The following is a 17,968-nucleotide window of genomic DNA, read 5'->3' as shown; positions in this document are numbered from 1 at the left end:
AAGCTTAGGAAGGAAGGCCGGTGGACTTAGAGGCCGGCCGCTGAGGTGGGCCACCTTGGGGGGAATAAGTTTCCAATGGGGACAGCTTCAGGCCGCGAGTGCCACACGTGGCCTGTAGGGTGGAACCAGTGGGCTTCTGCCTCCGCCATCAGCTGGCTTTTCCTTCTGGCCACCAGGTCTACAGGATGTAAGCCACAAGCGTAGGACTTGGTCACCAGCTTAAAATGTTTAAGATGGACCAGATGGCTCTCGCCAGTGCAGTACCGCTTAGGTCCAGCAGAGAAGTTCAATGATGGTTCACTGTGCCCTCCACCTTCCTGGACTCATGCAGGTGATCCTCCCATTTTGGCCTCCCAAATAGCTGAGGATCTGGGGATCGTTCTGTTTGTTTGTTTGTTTGTTTGCTAGCTCCACTTTGAGTTTGTTTCCACAGTACATTGAGTTCTGTAGGTTTTTGTTTTTTGCGTTTTTTTTCTCTCTCATGCTCCTTCCTGAATACTGAAGTTGCTGTTGTTTTAGATTTCTTTCACCCAAGCTTAAGTGCAGTTACCTGATCACAGCTCACTGCAGCCTCGACCTCCCTGGGCTCAGGTGATCCTCCTGTCTCAGACCCCCTGTCTCCTTAGTAGCTGGGACTAAAGGTATACGGCACCACACTGGCACATTATTTTGTATATCTTGCTTTTTATTTTTGTAGAGATGGAGTTCCATCATGTTTTCCAAGCTGATCTCAAACTCCTGCAGTCAAGCAATCACTTGGCCTCAGCCTCTCAAGGTACTGAGCTTATAGGCGTGAGCCACCATGACTGGTTCTCTCTCTCTCAACTACCTACCTACCTACCTACCTACCTATCTATCAGTCAATCAATCAATCATCTATCTCTTTTTTGTTGTTGTTGTTTTTTAAGAAGAGATGTGGTCTTGCTGTTTTTCAGGCTCTGGTGTTTTATATATATATATATATTTTTTTTTATTTAATTATTATTTTTTAATATAGGTGTTGTCTCACCATGTGGCCCCCAGGATAGTCTTAAACTCCTGGGATTACAGGCATGCGCCACCGTGCATGGTCTGGTCATATTTTTGATGTGTTGATTCTTTCCAGTCCAGATGTATAATCTCATCCCTGAACATGTCTGACGGTGTGATTATGACATATGACTTTACCCGGCAACAGAGTAAGTTGATGCTCCCTCCTGAGCCCAGCCCACAGAAAGGATTGTGACATATCGCTGGACCCAGAATTGAGGTGATGTAACTATTCCACTGCCCTGGCACTGCCCACAGAAGACATTGTGACATATCGCTGGGTCTTGTACCCAGGTGGTGTGAATCTTCTCTCCAGCCTTGGCTCTTCCACAGGGGGTATTGTGTCATATCGCTGGGCTCCACATGTAGGTTATGTGACTCTTTTGCCTGTGCCCTGCCCATGTGGCCCATTGTGACATATTGCTGGGTCCAAAACCCAGGTGATATAACTCTACTGCTTAGGCCCTGCCCACAGAGGACATTGTGACATATCCCTGCATCCATCACACAGGTAATGCAGTTCTCTTCTGCTTGGCCCCAACTCACAGAAAGGATTGTGACGTATCACTGGGCTCAGCACCTGGCTAACATGACTTTTCTCCTCTTCCTAGGTTTTTGCCCACAGGGGATATTGTGACATGTCACTGGGCCTAACACTAAGGTGACATTACTCTTTTGTCATGGCACTGCCCTCAGAAGGCGTGGTGATGTATTACTGGGCCCAGAACAAATGTAATATGAGTCTCCTGCCTGGACCCTGCCTACAAGGTGCATTGTAACATACCTGGGGCCCTTTGACTATTTTATTTATTGTATTATATTTTATTTATTTTAATTTTGTTTTTGAGACAGAATCTCACTCTGTCACCCAGGATGGAGTGCAGTGGCGTGATCTCTGCTCACTTCAACTTTTGTCTCCTGGGTTCAAGTGATTCTCCTTCCTCAGCCTCCAGAGTAGCTGAAACTACAGGTGTGTGCCACCAAGTCCGGATAATTTTTGTGTTTTTAGTAGAGACAAGATATCACGCTGTTGGCCAGGCTGATATCAAACTCCTGACCTCAGCCGATCTGCCCGCCTTGACCTCCCGATGTGCCGAGATTACAGATGTGAGCCATTGCTCTTGGCACCTATTGACTATTTTATGTGACTCTTCTCTCTTACCTGGACATTGACCAAAAAGAGATTGTGACATATCTTTGGATGCAGCACCAAGGTGATGTGACTCTCCTCTCCTGCCTGGGCCTTGCCTATAGAATAGAGAGTGACTTACTGCTGAATGTAGCATACAGGTGATATGATTCTTCTGCTGACTCCCAGAAGTCACTGTAACATATGTCTGGGCCCATCACTGAGACTGTGTGACTCTCTTCTCATTGGGACCTGTCCACAGTGGGGATTGTGGCATATTGCTTGGCGAGGCACCTACATTATGTGACTATTTACTTTTTAAGACAGAGTTTCACTCTTATTGCCCAGGCTGGAATGCAATGGTGCTATCTGGGCTCAGCTGGGATTACAGGCATGCGCCACCATGCCTGGCAAACTTTTTTTGTATTTTTAGTAGAGATGGGGTTTCTCCATGTTGGTCAGGCTGGTCTCCAACTCCCAACCTCAGGTGATCCGCCTGCCTTGACCTCCCAAAGTGCTGGGATTACAGGCATGAGCTACTGCACCTAGCTTCGATATGACTCTCTTCTTATGCCAGGGCCCTGCCCACTGGAGTGATTTTGACACATAGCTGGGACCAGCTCAAATGTTATGTGACTACACACTTCTTCCTGAGCCCTGTCCATGAGGGGTGCTGTGTCTTATCTCTGAGACCCTTAATCCCTTAATTAGGTGATATAATTCTTTTTTTTTTTTTTTTTTTTTGAGACAGAGTCTGGCTCTGTTGCCCTGGCTGGAGTGCAGTGGTGCGATCTTGGTTCACTGCAACCTCCGCCTCCTGGGTTCAAGTGATTCACTTGCCTCAGCATCCTGAGTAGCTGGGATTATAGGCACACATCACTATAGCCAGCTAATTTTTGTATTTTTAGTAGGGACGAGGTTTCACCATGTTGGCCAGGCTGGTCTTGAACTCCTGACCTCAAGTGATCCACCTGCCTTGGCCTCCCAAAGTGCTGGGATTACAGGCATGAGTCACCACACCTGGCCGATGTAACTTTTGTTTGGACCCTCTTCTTGGGATATTTTGACATATTGCTGGGCCCAGAATCTAGGTGATGTGACTCTTCTCTGCTGTTCCATCTCTGCCCAAAAAGGGATTGTGACATACCACTGGGTCAAGAACCTAGATGAGGGACTCTCATCTCCAGCCTGGGACCTGCACACATTGTGTGTTGAGACATATCACTGGGTCTAACACCTAGGTAATGCAACTCTCCTGCATGGGCCCTGCCCATGGAGGTATTATGAAATATCTTTCTATTAATCACCTAGGTGATGTGACACTCCTCTTCTACCTGGGAACTGCCAAAAAACGTATTGGGCCCAGCACCTAGGTGATGTGACTCTTTTCTCATGCGTGGGCTCTGCGAACTGGGGTGTTTATTGCATATAGTTAGGCCTAAACCCTAGGTGGTGTGGTTCTTTTGTTTTCCTGAGCTGTACTCATAGAGAGCATTTTGACATATTTTGGGGCCCATAATTTAGATGATGTGACTCTCTTGGATGGGCCCTCCCCAAAGTGGGTACTGTGACATATTGCTGAGCCCATTATATAGGTGATGTGACTCTCTTGCGTGGGCCCTCCACATAAGGGGTAGTGTGACATATTGCTGAGCGCAGTACATAGGTGATGTGGCTCTTCTCTATGGTTTGGGCTTTGCCCAAGCAGGGATTGTGATGTATTGCTAGACTCACCACCTATGTGTTGTGACTCTCTTCTTCTGCCTAAGCCCTGCATGCATTGTGTGTTGTGACATATGCCTGGATTCAACACCTAGGTGATACAACTTTATGGCATGGGAACTGCCCACCGAAGTATTTTATCATCTTTCCATCACTTAGATGATGTGATTCTTTTATTTTTCCTGTTTCTGGCATATTTTGGGTATAGTGACATATCATTGAGTTTAACACCCATGAAATGGGAGGCTTCTGCCTGAGCCCAGCACATAAGTAGCCTTGCAACATGTCTTTGCATCCATTATCTAGGAGATTTAACTCCCCTTTTTGCCTGCACCCTGACCACTGGGAAGATTGTGGCAAATCACCAGACTCAGCAATCAGGTGTTGTGTTTTTCCTGCCTGCTCCTTGCCCACAGATCATTGTAACATATCACTGGGCCTAGCATCCAGGTGATGTGACTCTGCTGACTGTATTCTGCTTTCAAGAGGAGATTGTAACATATCCCTAATCGAACACCCAGGTGATGTGACACTTCTGCCCTGTCCCTGCCCTCAGAGATGATTGTGACATATCACTGCCCCAAAAGGCGGGTGAGGTGAATCTTTTGGTTAATCCCTGTTCACTGGTGGATTGTGATGCATATTATCCAAACTTACAGGTGCAATATGACTTTCATACCTCTAAACAACCAATAGCAGATATACTGTCTCTCATAGCCAGGGTCAGGAAAATGAGTAATGTCTTGGGTTTCTTCTTTGTATGAAGATCATAAAGAATTCACACTCTCTCACATACTGTGTAAAGTTGTCAAGAGGTAAAGAGAGTGTCCTAACAGAACTCAGCACACAGGGGAGGTTGTGACACTCATATGCATAGCCTGCCAACAGTAAAGACTGTCATCCTTCCACATAAACACAGCTCACTGTTGAGGTTCTGAATCTCATATGCAGATGCAGTTGAAAGTTAGAAAATTAAATCTCATGTTAATTCAGTCCATAGAGAGGTTAGTGTCTCTGAGACCAAGATTCAGCACACCTGTGAGTCAGTGACTTCACTGAAACGACACAATTTGCAGGAGGGACTGAAGTTCCCATACACAAATCCAGACCATCATTGAGATTGTCACTCATGTACTTAACACCCAACATACAGAGGGTATTATGTTTCATACCTAGAACTACGAAATATGTGAAATTTTTAATCTCATACCTTGACCTTAATTCAGGTGTGTTTGTGACATACACCTTTTTTTAGCACCTGAGTAATTTGACTCTACTGCCTGAGCCAAATGTACAGATGGGATTGTGCCATATTTCTGGACCCAACATTTAGGTGATGTGAGTCTATTCTCTTGTCTTAGTGCTTTCCACAGAGAACACTGAACATATCACTGGGCCTAGTACCCTGGTGATGTGACTTTCCTCTACTTCCTGGGCTTTTCCTAAGAAGGGATTGTAATATATTGCTGGGTCAGAACCTAGGTGATGTGACTCTCCTCTGCTGCCTGGTTGCTCTTGTACATTATGTATTGACATGTGGCTTGTTCTAACACCTCGGTGATGTGAATCTCCTGCATGGGCCCTGCCCACAGAAGTGTTATAACTTATATTTTCATTCATCACCTAGGTGATGTAATTCTTCTGCCTGGGCCCTGCCAAAAGGGACGATTGGGACATATCACTAGACCCAGCACCTAGGTGATGTGATTCTCCTGTTTTCTCTGGGCCTCAAATATTTTGGATAATGTAAAATATTACTAGGCCCACTACCTATGGGATCACATGCTCCTGCCTGGGCTCTGCCCACAGGGACCTTGTGACATATATCTACATCCATGACCTAAAAGGTGGCACTTCTTGCTTGTACCCTGCCCTGCACAGGAAAGATTGTGACATATCCCTGGAACCAGACACCAGGTGATGTGGCTGTTCTGCCTCTGTCTTGCCCCCAGAGAGCATTGTGACATAGTGCTGAGCTCAGCACCCAGGTGATGTGACTCTGTTGCCTGTGCTGTGCTTTCAGGAGAGAATTGTAACATCCCTGGCTGAGCAGCCAGGTGATGTGACACTCCTGCTTGGTTCCTTCCCTCGGGGAAGATTGTGAGATATCCTTGGCTGAAATCCCAGGTGATGTGACTCTCTTGCTTACTCCCTACCTACAGGTTAAATGGTTACATATACTATAGTTGGTTTATAAGTGCAATGATGACTCGCATACCTCAAGTCAGCTATTAGAAGAAATAGTGTCTCTCATAGCTTGCCTTAGATAAATGAGTCACAACCTTGGTCTTCTCTTTTTATGAATGTCATAAAGAATTGCCACACTCCAACATATCATATAATGCCCTCGAGTGTTACAAAGAGTGTTATCCCAGGTCACAGCATAAAAGTGAGATTGTTTCTTATATTCACACCTCACCAACTATTAGGATTATCACCCTCACACAAGGAAAGAGCCCATGGCTGAAGTCTTGACTCTCAAATGCAAACAGAATCTCAAATGCAAACACTGTGCACAATTGGAATTGTGACTGTCATATATGAGCCTCCAGTCACAGTTGAGATGGTGACACATTTCTAAACTCAGAGCATGGCTGATGAGGACTCTATTCTCTAAACCCAACAAAGTAGAGACAGGTTGACTCTAATACCTAGGCTTAGGGCCACAAGTATGGTCATGGGTGCTTACAAACATGATTTAAGAGTAAATTGTGCCTCTCATTTATACTGGATGAAGACCTTGAGTAGTATAGACAGTGTACTAACCAGGCGCTGTGGCTCACGCCTGTAATCCCAGCACTTTGGGAGGCTGAGGTGGGCGAAACGAGGTCAGGAGTTTGAGACCAGCCTGACCAACGGTGAAACCCCGACTCTACTAAAAAATACAAAAAATTAGTTGGGCATGGTGGCGGGCCCTGTAATCCCAGCTACTTGGGAGCCTGAGGCAGGAGAATCGCTTGAACCCGGGAGGTGGAGGTTGCATCGAGTCGAGATCATGCCACTGTACTTCTGCCTGACTGATAGTGCGAGACTCTGTCTCACAAAAAAAAAAAAAAGAAAAGAAAAAAAAAAAGGAGTGTACTAACAACACCCAGCACACGGGAGATTTTCTTTTTTTCTTTTTCTTTTTTTGAGATGAAGTCTCACTCTGTCACCCCAGCTGGAGTGCAGTGGTGTGATCTCAGCTTACTGCAACCTCCGCCTCTGGGTTCAAGTGATTCTCCTGCCTCAGCCTCCTGAGTAGCTGGGATTACAGGCACATACCACCATGCCCAGCTAATTTTTGTATTTTTAGTAGAAAGGGGGTTTCACCATGCTGACCAGGATGATCTCAATCTCCTGACTTTGTGATCTGTCTGCGTCGGCCTCCCAAAGTGCTGGCATTATAGGCATGAGCCACTGCAGCCGGCCTGGAGATTTTTACTGTCATATGAACACCTATCGAACAGTATACATCATCACTCTCACATAAACAGCCCACTTTTGAAGTTCTGGATAGCACATAGAGAAAGCCAAAGGTGGAAAAATTGACTCTCATATATGGATCCAGTCCACAGGTGAGTTGGTGACACTCAGAGCAAGATTCAGCATACCTATGAGGCTGTGACTTCACTAATTAGACAAAGTCCACAGGAGGAGTATAGGCTCTCAGGTACAAATTTAGTTCACTGTTGACATTGTAACTCCTGTTCTTAGACACAACATATAGGAAGGGTTAACCCCCTTTACCTAAAACCGGAACATGTGTGGGATTGCTAATTTCATCCCTGCACCTTCCCACAGGTTTAATTGTAACATTTTTCTCTGCCCAGCACCTGAGTGATCTGACTCTTGCCTAAGACCAGCCCACAGATGGAATAGTGACATATTGCTGAACCCAGCACTGAGGGGATGTGATTCTATTTTTCTGCATTGGTGCTGCTCACAGGGGCCATTGTGACCTATCACTGGACCTTACACTTAACTGATGCGAGTCTCCTCCCCTGCCTTGGCACTGCCCACAGAAGGCATTGGGACATGTCTCTGGGCCCTATACCCAGGTTATGTGACTCTCCTGCCTGTCCCCTGACCACATAAGCAATTGTGCCGTATTGCTGGGTTTGACACCCTGGTAATGTAACTCTACTGCCAAAAAGGAGCATTATGACATATATTTCCACTCATTACCCAGGTGATGTGACTGTCTTCTCCTGCCTGGTCCCTGCTCACAGAGGGAGTTGTGACATATCCCTTGGCTCTGTACCAAACAAGTGTGATTCTTCTTCCATCGTAAGTTCTGCTGGCAAGGGAGATTGAGACATATTGTGGAGCTCTATGCCAATGTGACATTACTGTTTTGCCTTGCCCTGGACTTCAAAAGGTATTGTGACATATTGCTGGGCCCAGCAACAAGGTGACATGAGTCTCCTGTATGGACCATGACAACAAAGCATTGTGACATATCTTTAAGAGCATCAACTATTTGATATGACTCTCCTTTTCTACCAAGGCTTCCCCACAATGAGAGATTGTGATGTATCTTCTTGCTCAGAAATCAGGTGATGTGTTTCTCCTGTCTGAGCTTTGCTTACAGGGAGCACTGTGACATATCACTGGTCTCAGCACCCAGGTGATGTGACTCTACTGTCTGTGCCCTGGTTTCAGGAGGAAATTTAACATATCACTGACTGAGCACCCAGGTTTTAACTCTTCTGCCTGGTACCTGCTTTCAGAGAAGATTGTGCCATATCCCTGGCCTGTTACCCAGATGATGTAACTCTCCTGCTCACTCCCTATCCACAGGGGAGATTGTGACATATGTCTTTGCTCAGATCATAGGTATGATGTTGGCTCTCATATCTGAAATCAGCCAATAGGAGACATACTACCTCTCATATGTGGGCTTAGGTACATGGGTAAGATTCTCACTCTCCCCTTTGTAGAAAGGTCAGAGAAAATTACACTCTCTCATATATTGTATAAAGCCCTCAAGTGGTACACAGAGTGTCATAACGGCTCTAGAAAACAGATGAGATTGTGTTTTATGCATGCACACTTTGCCAGTTGTTAAGATTGTCACCCTCATCCATGGATAGAGCCTACTAGTGAGATCTTAAATCTTCCATGTGGATGCAGCGCAGAGTTGAAATTGTGACTGTCATATGTGAACATCAGGCAACAGCTGAGGTGGTGACTCATTAGTAAGCGTAGCTTAGAGGCAGGTGACAACTCTCATATCTGGATCCAGTCATTATAGAGGTGTTAACTCTCATATCTGGGCATAGAGCCACAGGTACGATCATGGGTCCATACCAGCACAAATGTCTCCCCATCACAAAAGATTGCGACTCACATGGGAACCTTATAAATTCCTCGGTTGGTAAAGAGAGTGTTCTAACTAGGCTCAGTGTACAGTTTAGGTTTTGACACTCACGCACACCCAGCCGACGGTAAAGATTATCCTCTTTTCACATCAACACAGTCCACTGGAGGTTCTGAATCTCATATCCAGAGATAGTTGCAAGTTGGAAAATTTACTATTATAAGTGAATCTAGTCCACAGTTAAGTTAGTGACTTTCAGACCAAGATTGAACACACTGTTAGTCTGTGATTCCACTAAGGTGACACAGCCAGTAAAAGGGATTGAGTCTCTCATTCAGTGATTCAGCTCATTCTAAAAACTGTGACTTGTGTACTTAGATTTAACATGCAGGAGGTGTTGACTGTCATACCAAGAACTGTGGTATATACAGGACATATTGTGGTATATACAGGACATGAGACTTGTTAGTCTCATCCTTGGTCTTTCCTTCAGGTGCGATTTTGACACACTTCTGCCCAGCAGCTGAGTAATGTGATTCTTCAGAATTGGCCCAGCCTACAAATAGGATTGTGCCACACTGCTGGACCCAGCACCTAGATGATGTAACTATTCTCCTGCCTTGGTGCTATTTGAAAAAGACATTGTAGCATATCTCAGAGCCTTGCACCCAGGTAATAATTGTCTCCTCTCCTGCCTTGCTGCTGCACACAGAAGCAGGATGTGTACAGGATTGTTAATCTCATCTTGGACCTTCCTGCATGTGTGACTGTGACACATGCCTCTGTGTAGAACCCGAGTGAGTTTACTCTCCTGCCTGGATTTAACCCACAGATGGAATCGTGACATATCGCTGGACCAGAAACTAGGTGATGTGACTCTATTTTCTTACCTCTGTGCTTTTAGGCATTGGGACATATCACTGAGCCTTGCATCCAGGTGATGCAGGTGATGGGAGTTTTCTTTTTCTTTTTTTTTGAGACAGAGTTTTGCTCTTGCTGCCCAGGCTGGACTGTAATGGTGCAATCTCGGCTCACAGTAATCTCCGCCTCCTGGATTTAAGCAATTCTCCTGTCTCAGCCTCCCAGGTAGCTAAGATTATAGGCATGCGCCACCATGCCTGGCTAATTTTTGTATTTTTAGTAGAGACAGGGTTTCTCCATGTTGGTCAGGCTGGTCTTGAACTCCTGACCTCAGGTGATCCACCTGCCTCGGCCTCCCAAAGTGCTGGGATTACAGTCATGAGCCACCGTGCCTGGCCAGTGATGGGAGTTTTCTCTCCTGCTTTGGTGCTGACCACAGTGAGCACTGTAAAATATTGCTGTCATCACCCCTAGATTATGTTTCTCTCCTGCCTCTACTTTGCCCACATGGGTCATAGTGACGTATTACTGGGTCTAAAACCCAGAAAATGTAACTCCTTTATTTAGGTTCTGCCTGCAGGAGCCATTGTCACACATCTCTGTGCTCATCACCCAGGTGATGTGACTGCCTTTTACTGCCTAGTTCCTTCTCACAAAGCATCTTGTGACATATGGCTAGGCCCAGTAGGTGGCTGGTGTGACTCTTCTCTTCTTTCTAGGTTCCACCTACAGCAAAAGTTGTAACATACCACTGGGCCCAACAGCATAATGACGTTGCTCTTTTGCCTTGGGTCTGCCCTCAGAAGGCACTATAAAATATTCATGGCCCCAACACTGAGGTGATGTGTATCTCCAGCCTGGAATCCTGCCCATAGGGGGCATTGTGACATATCTCTTGGCCCATCAGATGTTTAATGTTATCACCTCCCCTTTCCTACCCTATGTTTGCCTATAAGAGACATTGTCACATGTTTCTTGCCCAGCACCTAGGTGATGTCTTCCTGGGACCTGTCCATATGGGGACTGTGATATATCGTGTGGCTCAGAACTTACTTGATGTGACTCTCCTCTCATGCCTAGGCCCTGCTCACAGGTGTGATTGTGACACACAGCTTAGCCTAGCCCCTAGATTATGTTACTCTCCTCTTATTCTTCAGTCATTTTCACAGGGGGCATTGTGACATATTGATAGACTGAGAACTTAGGTGATGTGACTCTCCTCTAGTGCTTGCAATAGTTCCAAAAAGAGAGTTTGATATATTGCTTAGCCAGGATCCTAGGTGATGTTACTCTTTTCTCCTGCCTAAACCCTGCATACATTATATATTTTGACACATCACTGGGGCCAAAACCTAGGTGATGTAACTCTCCTGCATGGGCTTTGCCTACAGGGGCATGATGATGTATCTTTTCATTCATCACCCAAGTGGTGTGACTCTCCACTTATGCCTGGGTCTTGATGAAAGAGGAATTGTGACATATCCCTGGCCCTAGCACTTAGGTGATTTAACTTGCCTTTATTGTCAGAGCATGTCATATTATGAATGTTGTGACATATCTCTGGGCCTGACACCTAGGGGATGAGAGGTTCCTTCCTGGGCCCTGCCTATCAGAGGCTTTGTGGCATGTCTCTGGCCTCATTATCTAGAAAGATGTGAGTCTTCTCTTCTACCTGCGTTCTTCCCTCAGAGAAGATTGTGACATCACTGGACCCAGCAATTAGAAGATGTTTCTCTCCTGCCTGAGCCTTGCCCACAGGAACATTGTGACGTATCCTTGGGCTCAACACCCAGGTGATGGAATTCTGCCACCTGTGCCCTGTCTACTTAGGCTATTGTGAAACTGGTTTCAATACCCAGGTGATGTAACTTTCCTGCCAGGCCACTGCCTTCCAGGGATATTGTTACATACCTTTGTGCCAGTCACCAAGGTGATGTGAATCTTTTCACCTGCCTGGTCCTTGTTCACTGTGGGATAATGCTATCTATTGCTGGTTTCAGCACCAAGCTGATGTGACTTGCCTCTTCTTCATAGATTCTGCCCACAAAAAAACTGACACATCAACTAGGCCCATCAGCAAAATTATTTTGCCTGGCCCTGCCCTTAAAAGGCATACTGCCCTTAAAAGGCATTATGACATACTGCAGTGCCCAGCACCAATGTAATTTGTCTCCTGCCTAAACCCTGCCTACTGGGGGCATTGTGACATATCTCTTGGCCCATCAACTATTTGATGTGACTCTACCTTCTTACCTGGGCTTTGCCAATAGTAGAGATTGTGACCTATCTCTGGGCCCAGCACCTAGATGTTATGACTCTCCTGCCTGGTCCATGCCCACAAAAAGGAGAGTGACTTATACTAGGATCAACTCACAAATGATTCCATTCTTCTGCATGATCCCAGCCTGCATGGCTTATTGTGACATCTCTAGGTTCATCATCTAGATGATGTGACTCTCCTTTTCTTCCTGGGAACTGTCCATAATGAGGATTGTGACACATCACTTGGCCCAACACCTATGTGATATGACTTCCTTCTTTTGCCTGGACCTATCAGTTTGGGTGATTGTGTCATATAGCTTTACTCGGCACCTAGATTATGTGACTGTCCTGTTTCTCCTGATTCATACCCACAGAGGTCATTGCAACATATCGCTGAGCCCCTCATTTAGGTAATTTGACTCCTGCCTGGGCCCTCCCCTCAGTGATTTTTGTGGCATAGTTTTTGACTCAGCACCTAGGTAATGTGACTCTTCCCCACTGCTTGGACTCTGTCACATAAGGTATTGTGATGTATCACTGGGCCTGACACCTAGGTGAAGATACTGTCTTCTCCTGCCTGGACCCTGCATAAATTGTACATTTTGACATGTCACTGGGTTCAACACATGGGTGATTCAACTCTCTCACATGTACCATGAGCATGGGGTTACTGGGACATTTTTTGTTTTTGTTGTTCATCACCTAAGTGATATGACTCCTCTCTGATCCCTGTCAAAAGGAAAGATTGTGACATATCACTCAAACCAGAACTTCGTTGATGTGACTCTTCTGTCTAACAACCGCATATTTTGGTTATTGTGACATTTCACTGGGCCAAACACCTAAAAAATGGGAGGCTCCCACCTCAGCCCTGTCCACAAGGGTTCTTATGACATATATCTGCATCCATTACATAAAAGATGTGATGCCTTTTCTGCCTGCACTCTGCCCACAGGAATGATTGTGACACACTGCAGGGCCCAGCCACCAGGTGATGTGTCTCCTGCATGTGCATAACTTTAAGGAGAAAATTGTAACATGCCACTGGTTAAAAATCCAGATGATGTGACTGTCCTGCCTTTTCACAGTCCTCAGGGAAAAAAATTAGATATCATTTGCCCAGCATCCAGGTGATGTCACTCTCCTGAGTGACAAGTCGGTTGGTGACATATATCTCGGCCCAGCTCACAGGTTTGATGATGACTCTAATACCTCATACCAGCCAATAGAAGAGATACTGTCTCTCACAGCTAGGCTTAGAAAAAGGAGTAAAATTCCTGGCTGGGTGTAGTGGCTCACGCCTGTAATCCCAGCACGTTGGGAGGCCAAGGTGGGTGGATCACCTGAGGTTGGGAGTTCAAGACCAGCCTGACCAACATGGAAAAAACCCTGTCTCTACTAAAAATACAAAAAATTAGCCAGGCATGGTGGCACGTGCCTGTCATCCCAGCTACTTAGGAGGCTGAGGCAGGAGAATCACTTGGACCCAGGAGGCGGAGGTTGTGGTTAGCTGAGATCACGCCATTGCACTCCAACCTGGGCAACAAAAGTGAAACTCCATCTCGCAAAAAAAAAAAAAAAAAAAGAAAGGAGTAAAATGCTGGTCTGCTCTCTGTATGAAGGTTATAGAGAATTACCACTCTCTTGTATATTGTATAAAGCACTCGGATAGTACAGAGCATGTCATCATAGGACCCAGCAAACTGGTTAGATCATGTTTCATGTAAGCACTCTCTGCCAATTTTTAGGATTGTCATCCTCACATATAGAAAAGCCCACTGATGAGATCATAATTGTGAATGGATGCAGTCCACAGTTAAAATTGTGACTATCATGTGTGAGCATGTGGCCACAGTTGACATGGTGACTCATTTCTAAACCCAGTTTATAGGTGGGTGAGGACTCTCCTCTCTGGACCCAGCCAATTGGAGAGATGTTGACTCTCATACCTAGACTTAGGGTCACATTAGATCATGGGTCCAAAGCAGCGCAAAGTTCTCAGAGCAGGTTGCAACTCTCATGCACACCATATACAGTCCACAAGAGAGTGCCCTGACAGGGACAAACACACAGGTGAGATTGTGAAATTTATATTCACACCCAGTCAGTACCAAAGACTCATCCACTTACACTCTTCTTTTGAGGTTCTGAATCGCACTTTTAGAGGCAGTTCAATGTTGGAAAATTGACTCTCATTTGTGGATTTTGTCCACAGTTGGGTTAGTGACTTATTAACCAAAATTCAGCACACCTTTGTGACTGCAACTTCACTAAGGAGCATTATTTATTTATTTATTTTGAGATGGAGTTTTGCTCTTGTTACCCAGGCTGGAGAGCAGTGGTGTGATCTTGGCTCACTGCAAACTCTGCTTCCTGGGTTCAAGTGATTCTCCTGCCTCAGCCTCCTGAGTAGCTGGGATTTTGGGTGCCCACCACTGTGCCAGTTAATTTTTTGTATTTTTAGTAGAGCTGGGGTTTCACCATGTTGGTCAGGCTGGTCTTGAACTCCTGACCTCAAGTGATCTGCTTACCTTGGCCTCCCAAAGTGCTGGGATTACAGGTGTGAGCCACCATGCCCAGACTAAGGCACATCATTTGCAAAAGAAATTGAGGCTCTTATGCACAGATCCAGTCCACCATTGAGATTGTGACCCCTGTACTTAGATCCAACACGCAGGAGGTGTTGACTCATCCTTTGACTCAGAACATGAGTAATTGTTAATATCACAAGACCTTTCTACAAGTGTCATGTGATATACATCTTAGCCCAGCATCTGAATTATTTGTCTTTTTTTCCTAGTCCCAGCTCACAGTGCCATATCACTGGGCCCAGACCCTTGGTAGTATGATTCTATTCTGCCTTGATACAGCCCACAGTGGTCATTGTAACATATTGCTGGGTGTTGCCCCCAGGTGACGTGAGTCGACTCTTCTGCCTTGGTGCTGCTCTCAGATGTATTGTGACATATTGCTGGGCCTATGTTATGTTAATCTTTTGCTTGTACGCTAAACACATAGGCCATTGTAACATTGCTGAGTCCAACACCTAGGTGATGTAACACTTCATCCTGGACCTGTCTACAGAGGGGATTGTAATATATGTCTTCACCAGTCATCCTGGAAATGTGACTTACTTTTCCTGGCTCTTCCCTAATCACAGGAGATATTGGGACATATTGTTGGGCCCAGCTCCTAGCTGATGTGATACTATTTTTTAGGTTCTGCTCACAAAAGAGATTATGACATATGACTGTGCCTAACACTAAGGTGTTGTTACTATTTTTTGCTTTGGCTCTGCCCTTAGAAGGCATTGAGACATATGGCTGGGCTCGGCACTAAGAAGATGTGAGTCCTCTGCCTGAAGCCTGACTACAGGGAGCATTGTGACGTATTTCTTGACCCATTACAATCTCTCCTATGGGCAAAACTGAGGTAAATGCCCTTTTTACCTACGTGATGTGACCTTCCTCTTCTGCCTGGGCCGTGCCCACAGAATAGAGAGTGACTTATTGCTGGGGCAAGCAAAACAGTGATGTAATTATTCTGCCTGGTCCCTGCACACAGGAGTCACTGTGATATTTGTTTGGGCCTCCCACCAGGATGATGTGACTCTTTTCTTCTGGGATTTGTCCACAGTGGGAATTGTGATATGCCACATGATGTAGCTCCTATGTGATGTGACTCTGATGTGCCTCTTTTCTTCTGGAGTTTGTCCACAGTGGGAATTGTGATATGCCACATGATGTAGCTCCTATGTGATGTGACTCTGATGTGCCTCTTTTCTTCTGGGGTTTGTCCACAGTGGGAATTGTGATATGCCACATGATGTAGCTCCTATGTGATGTGACTCTGATGTGCCTCTTTTCTTCTGGGGTTTGTCCACAGTGGGAATTGTGATATGCCACATGATGTAGCTCCTATGTGATGTGACTCTGATGTGCCTCTTTTCTTCTGGGGTTTGTCCACAGTGGGAATTGTGATATGCCACATGATGTAGCTCCTATGTGATGTGACTCTGATGTGCCTCTTTTCTTCTGGGGTTTGTCCACAGTGGGAATTGTGATATGCCACATGATGTAGCTCCTATGTGATGTGACTCTGATGTGCCTCTTTTCTTCTGGGGTTTGTCCACAGTGGGAATTGTGATATGCCACATGATGTAGCTCCTATGTGATGTGACTCTGATGTGCCTCTTTTCTTCTGGGGTTTGTCCACAGTGGGAATTGTGATATGCCACATGATGTAGCTCCTATGTGATGTGACTCTGATGTGCCTCTTTTCTTCTGGGGTTTGTCCACAGTGGGAATTGTGATATGCCACATGATGTAGCTCCTATGTGATGTGACTCTGATGTGCCTCTTTTCTTCTGGGGTTTGTCCACAGTGGGAATTGTGATATGCCACATGATGTAGCTCCTATGTGATGTGACTCTGATGTGCCTCTTTTCTTCTGGGGTTTGTCCACAGTGGGAATTGTGATATGCCACATGATGTAGCTCCTATGTGATGTGACTCTGATGTGCCTCTTTTCTTCTGGGGTTTGTCCACAGTGGGAATTGTGATATGCCACATGATGTAGCTCCTATGTGATGTGACTCTGATGTGCCTCTTTTCTTCTGGGGTTTGTCCACAGTGGGAATTGTGATATGCCACATGATGTAGCTCCTATGTGATGTGACTCTGATGTGCCTCTTTTCTTCTGGGGTTTGTCCACAGTGGGAATTGTGATATGCCACATGATGTAGCTCCTATGTGATGTGACTCTGATGTGCCTCTTTTCTTCTGGGGTTTGTCCACAGTGGGAATTGTGATATGCCACATGATGTAGCTCCTATGTGATGTGACTCTGATGTGCCTCTTTTCTTCTGGGGTTTGTCCACAGTGGGAATTGTGATATGCCACATGATGTAGCTCCTATGTGATGTGACTCTGATGTGCCTCTTTTCTTCTGGGGTTTGTCCACAGTGGGAATTGTGATATGCCACATGATGTAGCTCCTATGTGATGTGACTCTGATGTGCCTCTTTTCTTCTGGGGTTTGTCCACAGTGGGAATTGTGATATGCCACATGATGTAGCTCCTATGTGATGTGACTCTGATGTGCCTCTTTTCTTCTGGGGTTTGTCCACAGTGGGAATTGTGATATGCCACATGATGTAGCTCCTATGTGATGTGACTCTGATGTGCCTCTTTTCTTCTAGGGTTTGTCCACAGTGGGAATTGTGATATGCCACATGATGTAGCTCCTATGTGATGTGACTCTGATGTGCCTCTTTTCTTCTAGGGTTTGTCCACAGTGGGAATTGTGATATGCCACTTGACATAGCTCCTATGTGAAGTGACTCTTCCTCATTCTTGGCTTCTTCCCACTGGGGTGACTGGAATGTAAAGCTGAGCCCAGCATCTAGGCTGTGTCTCTCCTCTTCTTTATAAGCTCTACTCACAAAGGACATTGTGACATATCTCTAGGCTTCTCACCTAGGTAATGTGACTTTTTTACCTATGTCCTCCCCTCAGGGGTATTGTGAAATACTGCTAGACCCAGAACCTAGGTGATAGGAGTCTCTGCTACTGCTTGGGTTGTGCTTAAGAAGAAATTGTGAGGTACATTTAGGTGCATCTAGCACCTAAGTGATGTTACTCTCCTCTTGTGCCTGAGACCTG

General features: G+C 45.6%; 1 protein-coding gene and 1 long non-coding RNA gene across 3 annotated transcripts in view; both read left to right on the top strand.

Annotated features, from left to right (window-relative positions):
- LOC104660954 (zinc finger protein 254) overlaps window positions 1-17,968 on the top strand; it is a 99,717-nt gene that overhangs the window by 19,496 nt on the left and 62,253 nt on the right. The window contains exon 3 of one of the 2 annotated variants that reach the window (XM_030913522.1): window positions 177-331. The exons of the other annotated variant lie outside the window; for it this stretch is intronic. Within the exon in view, the coding sequence (XP_030769382.1) occupies window positions 290-331 (42 nt within the window). The 5' untranslated portion in view covers window positions 177-289. The remainder of the gene's footprint in view (window positions 1-176; window positions 332-17,968) is intronic. 2 annotated transcript variants of the gene reach the window in all.
- On the top strand, window positions 732-1,813 carry LOC115892352. Its single transcript, XR_004052242.1, has 3 exons — window positions 732-775; window positions 1,106-1,540; window positions 1,641-1,813. It is a non-coding gene; the product is annotated as an uncharacterized LOC115892352 (long non-coding RNA).

This window comes from Rhinopithecus roxellana, chromosome 12 (genome assembly GCF_007565055.1).
Source record: "Rhinopithecus roxellana isolate Shanxi Qingling chromosome 12, ASM756505v1, whole genome shotgun sequence".
In the NCBI taxonomy this organism is placed as follows: Eukaryota; Metazoa; Chordata; class Mammalia; order Primates; family Cercopithecidae; genus Rhinopithecus; species Rhinopithecus roxellana.
This window is presented reverse-complemented; position numbering and strand designations above follow the sequence as displayed.